Source organism: Cystoisospora suis (genome assembly GCF_002600585.1).
Source record: "Cystoisospora suis strain Wien I chromosome Unknown contig_3482, whole genome shotgun sequence".
Classification (NCBI taxonomy): domain Eukaryota; phylum Apicomplexa; class Conoidasida; order Eucoccidiorida; family Sarcocystidae; genus Cystoisospora; species Cystoisospora suis.
This window is the reverse complement of record NW_027156277.1, coordinates 1-6,814: the sequence shown is the minus strand read 5'-3', so window position 1 is coordinate 6,814 and position 6,814 is coordinate 1. Positions and strand designations below refer to the sequence as shown.

The 6,814-nt window shown below is 45.4% G+C and overlaps 2 protein-coding genes across 2 annotated transcripts in view; one reads left to right on the top strand and one right to left on the bottom strand.

Annotated features, from left to right (window-relative positions):
* CSUI_006778 (beta-glucanase) overlaps positions 1-4,104 on the bottom strand; it is a 9,149-nt gene extending 5,045 nt beyond the window's left edge. Inside the window, exons 1-2 of the mRNA XM_068066931.1 lie at positions 3,175-4,104; positions 569-1,653 (exon numbers count right to left, since the gene is read on the bottom strand). Coding sequence (XP_067921090.1) covers positions 569-1,653; positions 3,175-3,304 — 1,215 coding nt within the window. The 5' untranslated portion in view covers positions 3,305-4,104. The remainder of the gene's footprint in view (positions 1-568; positions 1,654-3,174) is intronic.
* A 1,388-nt stretch (positions 4,105-5,492) lies between these two features.
* CSUI_006777 (uncharacterized protein) lies at positions 5,493-6,796 on the top strand. The gene has a single exon (XM_068066930.1). It carries the CDS (start codon positions 5,531-5,533, stop codon positions 5,786-5,788), a length of 258 nt encoding a protein of 85 aa, XP_067921089.1. The 5' UTR covers positions 5,493-5,530; the 3' UTR covers positions 5,789-6,796.
* Positions 6,797-6,814: the final 18 nt, after the last annotated feature.

The following is a 6,814-nucleotide window of genomic DNA, read 5'->3' as shown; positions in this document are numbered from 1 at the left end:
TCTTTCTTCTTCTTCTTTGTCTCAGCACAAGGTTGATTAGGTCTACCAAAGTCCTTATATCTATAGAGCAGGCATTAAGAGCATCGAGATCATAGCTAGACCGGGATGGATCGCAATTATACCTCGATGAAAGAGCTACTTTAGACAAGATCCCTATAAGGACGAGAGGACGGACTCGAAGGAGATAGAGGCGAGGCAGGCATACATGTGTAGACGCATGGGGTGAATGGAGAGAAGAGAGACCGCATGCAAAGACACCGGTCGGCTGTCTCCACATGAGAATCTTCTCAGGTATCTTCCATACACCAAAGAGACAAGAAGAAAGGCAGTATACACACTTCAAAATACCTACCATATATACACATATAAAGAGAAAGACAGAGAGTGAGAGAGAGAAATGGATCGATAGCCAGATAGAGATAGAACAAGTCTCTCCTTCTCTGTCTCTTTCGTTGAGTGATGAACACCGCCACGGATCCGCATCTACAGACATACCTTTCATTCTATCTCTCTCTATCTCTCTTTCTATCTTTCTTTCTTTCTATCGGTCTCTCCTTGTTGGACTTACATCATCGAAACCTTCAATAGCCGTAATGCGGACGGAGTCTCTTCCCCTTGAGCCAGAAGGGACAACGTTCTTATAGTCGACCCGCATGACAGCTTGATCTTGGGAGGTAACAGAGATGAGGCCTTTCTCTAGAGCTTCTTGTTTGCTTACGTAATTGACGTAGCCATTAGTAGGATCCGGATAAGTGAAGAACCAGAAATTATTCTCATCAAAGAAATCCCACCCTTTGTAAGAGCGCACTCTTCTCCATGTATCTGAACAGACAGATGTTGAAGAGGAAGCAAAGGCCCCTCGCCGCGACGCCTGGGCTGTAGATATCCATGAAGAATAAGGAGAATAAGGAGAAGAAGAAGAAGATCGTAACTGCGCTCCTTCAATGGCCGTTGCTTCTGGCGATTTCATATGAGACGAGGAAGAAGAAGAAGAGAGAGATTTCTTCTCTTTTTGATGAGGGGGGGATGCTGCTGTTTCTTCTTCTTGTTCTTTCTCGTTCTTCTTCTTCGTGACTTCTTCATCACTCTTCGAGCTCGTGGTCGTTTCTTCTTCACGGGGAGAGAGAGATAGAGATGAGAGAGGAGGAGAAGAGGAAGAAGAAGAAGAGACAGAAGCTTTTTCTTCATTCTCGGGGAGAGAAGAAGGCAAAGACGACGATGAAGGGGTGGGAAGTGACGGACCTTTCTCGGGTGTATGAAGAGAAGAGTCAGGAGAGAGAGACGACGAAGATGGAGTAGAGAAAGAAGAAAAAGAAGAGTCTGCGCCTTCGTCGATACCTTTCCTCGACGTCTTCACTTGCTGCTGTCTCCTTGCTTTACCTGTCTGAGCTAATTGTCGATTTTGCGCAGAAGAAGAAGAGGGGAGGAGAGAAGCAGAAGAAGTAGAAGGTTCATGTTGGATGGATGGAGATGTAGAGGTAGCTAAGGAGAGAGGGGCTGTATCAAAGAGAAAGAATAGAAAAGAGAAGACAAGGAAAAGAAAGAAAGAGGAGAACGAGACTCGCTTGGAGGCAGACGAAGAAAGCTTCCTTTCATCTCGATGAGGGGAATCGACAGAAGGCTCGAGAGAATGGAGAAGATCTATGGTCCCTTCTGTACAATGAGAGAAAGAGAAGCAAAGAATGAAGAAGAAGGAGAACAAGAAAAAGAGAAAAGAAATGGATCGATTCTGATGGTAATGACCAAGAGTGAGAGAGGGAGGAGGGAAGAATGGATAGACAAGGGGGTGGGTGATAGAGAGAGAGGAGGCTACGAGGCAATGTAACGACTAAGAAGGAAGCAACAGGTCTCTAGATCTTGAAGAGGATGAAGTATCGGCTAAGTTATCTACCTTGGTCTTCTCATTGAGAAAAATGAAGATAAGGAGTATAGAGAAAGAAGAAAAGGAGGAGAAACAAAGAGACACACGGGGAGAAAGAAAGAGAAAGAGTAAGAAAGATCAATGCTTCCCAAGTTGGGAGAGATTGTTCCCAAGACGAATCAATCCTCGTCTCTCTCTCTGTCTCCCTATCTTTGCGTCTCCCTATCTCTGTCTCTCCTTCCGTTCTTCTCCTCCCTTCTCTCTTACCCTGAAGAGTGTTGTTTGATCTGTTTATAGTCCTCTAGTTTGTTCTCCCCTGTATCGTTTTCTCCGTCCATCTCTGGATATGTGCATGTATCTACCTATCTATCTATCTATCTATCTATCACGTAGCTATATGAATTGATCAAAAGATATGTATAGAGACATATAGATAAAGAGATATAACTCTATGTAGCATAGATTTCTTTGCAGGACAGCCCTCAGCACTTCAGCAATACACGTGCATGTATAGACACATATAGAGTATGATATCTATATATTTCTCTCGGGGCATAGAGTTAGCTATATATATCCATACACACATCTCTTGATCTATTCATATGGCGACGTAACAGATGCATACATAGCCAGAGGAGATAGACGGATAAATCGATGCAGAGAACGAAAGACTACGAACAGACCCATCCACCGAAAATCTAGAAACGGAGAGACAGGCAGAGAAGGCCACCGACAGAGAGAGAGAGAGAGAGCAAGAGGTGAGTGGGGTGTTCAAAGGAGAGAATAAGGATAGATCAAGCTAGCTGAGGGAATAAAAGAAACACCAAGCCACCTAAGATTCTTTTCATCGGATCTCTTTACCGCTGTTTACAATCGATACATGCGGAACACACCGAAAATTCTTTTTCTTTCTTTCTGAAGAGAACATCTTCACTCTATCATTTGCACCTTTTGGCCTCTCTTTTCTTTCTTGACTAGGATAGAAGACCGTGCAGTGACTGTAGTGTAGAGGAACAGAGATATCTCTTTGCTGCTTCATATTAGCATCTTCCTTCTGACAACTTCGCAGAGGAGAATCTTCGTTCCTGGATGACTGTCTACCTCCTCCTCAGACTTCCCCACTGTGACAGAATAGAGAGATGCATGAGAGAAGAAGATTCCTATGTCTACTTCCTGTTGATAGAGTGCACGTATATACGCATAGAGACACCGGGACTGCGGTTGTATCTTATATCTACGACTAGTGCACGGAAGAGGTCGATGAAAACTGGAGAAGTTCATTTCTTTGGAGTGAGGAAAGTCTCCTGACTCACCTTCTGACTTTTCACGACAAGAGACATGTTCCTCTTCTTTAGAAGAAGAAGAACAAGAAGAAAGACCGGGGCAAGAGAAAGAGAGAAAGGAAGATCTTAGAGGGGGTGATGATAGAGATGAAGTCGCCATGAGAGAAAGAAGACGGAAGGAGGGGGGCAGGAGCAACGAGTTAAGTAGACTGAAAGGTCTTTCGTCTTTCGAGTGCGTGATCTCAAATCTCTTGTCTTTCTTTCTTTCTTCACGAAGGTCTTCTTTGTGGTAGGGGGAGAGATATCAATAAGACGTTCAGCCCATTGACAAGTTCAGGCGTCTTCTCAGTCTATTCCTCTCTTCTTCTTCTTACAATGCTGTTTGAACTTCGTTCTTTGTAAACTGTAGAGTTTCACACGGTCAAGACACGGAACGTATGATGTACTTCGCTCATGACAGCTGCGTGAGCTTCCTTCAGCTAACAGAAAGATTCTTTATGTCGAACTCCCATATGAACAAGTGACAGCATGAGATCGACAGGCAGAAACGTTCACGGACACGACGATAATCTCTCTCGCGGTTTTAGAGAGTTCTTTTTTCTCTAAACACGAAGGAGTCAATGGTCAGCCTGACCACGGAAGTTTCCGTCAAATGAAGAGGGTCAGTCGAGTTGAGATTGAAGACCAAATTCATGCAAATTAAGGCCAGGCACATAAACAAACAGGAGAGTGGTAGTCCATCAAGTTTTCGTGGATTTCTTCAGCAGAATAAAAGCACGAGGTGTGTCAGCTGTTCCTCGATAGTCAAGGCAACCATTTCAACCACTAGGTGAACGCATCTGACAAAAAAGTGAGAGAAGAGGGCAAAAGAGGAGAGTTTACTGACTAGAAACAAACACGCTAGACAAATGCAAGAGTAAAGAAGGACATTTGTTCCATTCTAACCCCTAAGAAAAGAATGTCTGAAGCTTTGAGAGACTGATATGCAAACCAGACAGAAAGAGTATCGATGGAACGACGAACGACGGGAAGAAGTTGACGGAAGGCAAAACAGACCGAAAGGGAGGCTCGCCGGGGCAATCACGGTTGAGCGGTGTAGACTTGATCGTGGAGCAGCGAGACTAACTGACACGCAAGTCGGGGGAGCAGATGGAGAAAGGGGGCCGACCGACCACTGTTTAGCTGCCGTTCAGAATCACTTTTCCGTAGGGAAAGACACGAGTCTTGACTCTTGAAAGCACACAGGAGCAAGACACATTCATCTGCTTCTGAATCAAAAAGCGACCGTGCAGCAGGATGGTTGAATGAGGTGAAAGAGGGACGAGTCACACTCTTGTCGTTCGCGGTGTATGTACACCTGAACAGGTAAACTGACCAGCAAGCCTACGTGAGTCTCTCTCGCGGCTATCGTGGATCTTCGGACTCTTCTTGATCAAACTTCTTACGGCATCTAGTAGGAACATAAAGTGTTCTGGTCTCCCTTTCCTAAACGCGGACTAGGGGCCGCCCGAGGCGGGAGACTGCGCCCGCGAGATCTGAACGTCTCATCCCGAGAAAGATCCTTTCTATCTTCGCGCAGCAGATGGAGAATCGATGTGAGCAGCCGTTCGCAGAGAGAATGGATTGAAATCTTTTTGAAAAACACCAAAGTAGCAGTGTGTCGAACGCTAGTCTAGCTCGGTTTATGACACACCGTCCAGCTACGACACGAGCACGCAATCGTATGACTTTCCTGATCTGATCTGTGCTTGTCTCCGTCTATACGCCGGCGGTGATGGGGCAGCGGAAGCCCAGGACAAATCTGGACACGAGTCGCAAGGTCTTTCTTCACGTTTCTTCTTTCTTCAAATCCTCGGAGAAGAAAACCAACGTATCATGACTAATCACTAGATCAGGCAAGATCTGCTTATCTGTATTGAAGCTACAGGAACGGAACGAGTTCTCTAATCCTGCACGTCTAATCTATCATGTCTCGTCTTCGTAGGGGTGATTTTTCCGTTCACTCGAGCAAGACCAGACAACTTCTTTCCCCTTGTTATCTCCCCGTCTCTTCTGTCGTCACACAAACGTCTTTTTTCCCAATTTTTACCGTGCTTTCTTCTGCAGGCTGCTCCCTCTCTCCCTTTGATAGATACGTTTTCGCTTTCTGGAACCGGTCAAGCTCGCTTTGTGTCTCGTCGGCGTGCATGTATCTAGCCAACCAGGTGACGTCGAGGGAGAGACACACAAAGTCGGCTCATGCATGACAAGGCTTCCCGCCAAGCCCAGAAAGTTTTCCCTGCATGTAGAAGCGCGGACCGACTGAAACCGTCAAAGACCAAGGCAGCTCCAGCGCAAAGAGAGTTCTACTCAAGACTTTTGTCTACCCCGCTTTTCTTCTATTTTGATGGCTCTTGAGCTGCCGTCCTCGTGCTTTAGATATGTATGTCGTTTCTTCTCTTTTCTTCTCGTTCATCATCTCTGTCCGGAACCCTCAGGCGCGACACGGGTGACACCGGAAGAGATCCTTGAGAAGGCGATTGATCAATCAGCGCACAGCTTCAGAGCAATCCGCGTATTCTCCCAAGTCTCTTCTTCTAGCAGAAGTCCTCCTTACAAAGGAGAAGACAGTCGAGGAACCATTCGAAGAGAACTGGAAGCCTGAGGAGATGTATCTGAGTTTAACGGCTTAGATAAGCACACTCCCCGGTTACACTTCGTCTCGTGTATCATTTCCTGAACAGTATTTACTTTCTTTATCTCTCTTTCTCTAGTGGGGCCTGTTTCTTCTTCAACATTCTCCCTATGAATCGGTCTTTTCTTGCTCTCCCAGTCGCTTTCTGTCTTCATCTTCTTTTCTTTCTCTTGGATTGAAAGTCCTTTCTTCATTCACTTTTTCTCTTGATCTTGTCTGAAGAGACAAATGCGATTTTCTTGAAGGGCGAGGAAAATTTGGTTCTTCTGCTTGCTGAGAATCGTCTTCTTCTTTTTCTCTTCACCCCCTTTCTTCCCGACGGTTCCAGGGAAGCGTCTACGATCGAAGATCTGGAGATGTTAGTTTTCCCCTTATCTCCCTCGTAGAAAGTGACAAGTTAAAAAGAAAGAGAGGAGGCTTGCGTCAGTCTCTCTTGGGTCTTCACATTATCTCCATTTTCTCTCAGGTTTCGTAAGACAGCCACGGAAGAGAGCAGGCGGCACGGTGACGTACGGTGTACATACACCTGAGGGAAGGCTTGGAATGGTAGGATGAACGACATTTCCTTCTAGAAGAGAGATTTCTTTGCGTGATGAGGTTCTTTTCTTTCCTCTCCTTCACCTCTTCTCTCCTCTCTCAAATGTCTCTCTTTCTCTTTGAAAAGAAAAGTCTCTTCTTATGATCTCTTCCGTTCGTGTCTGTCTCCATTCTCTCATCGTAGTGAAGTTCTTCTTTCGTTTCTTCTCTTCTCTTCTTTTGCCCTGTCTTGCATACTTCAGTCTCGGTCTTTGAAATCCCCATTTTCTCTTCTATCCCGCTATCACCCTACCACCTCTCTCTCTTTGAAGTGTCCACCTTCTGCATCGGCTCTTTTCTTTTCTTCTCTTCCTCTCTTTGTCCTTCTTGTCTTTCTTCTTCCTCCTCTCCTTTCTCTAAGCAAACTTCTCTTATCTCATGCCTTCCCCTTCTCTTTTCTCTTTCTTTTCTAATTCTTCT

Excerpts from the sequence above, each read along its gene's own strand:
- CSUI_006777 (XM_068066930.1), top strand. The coding sequence starts at position 5,531 with ATGGCTCTTGAGCTGCCGTCCTCGTGCTTTAGATATGTATGTCGTTTC.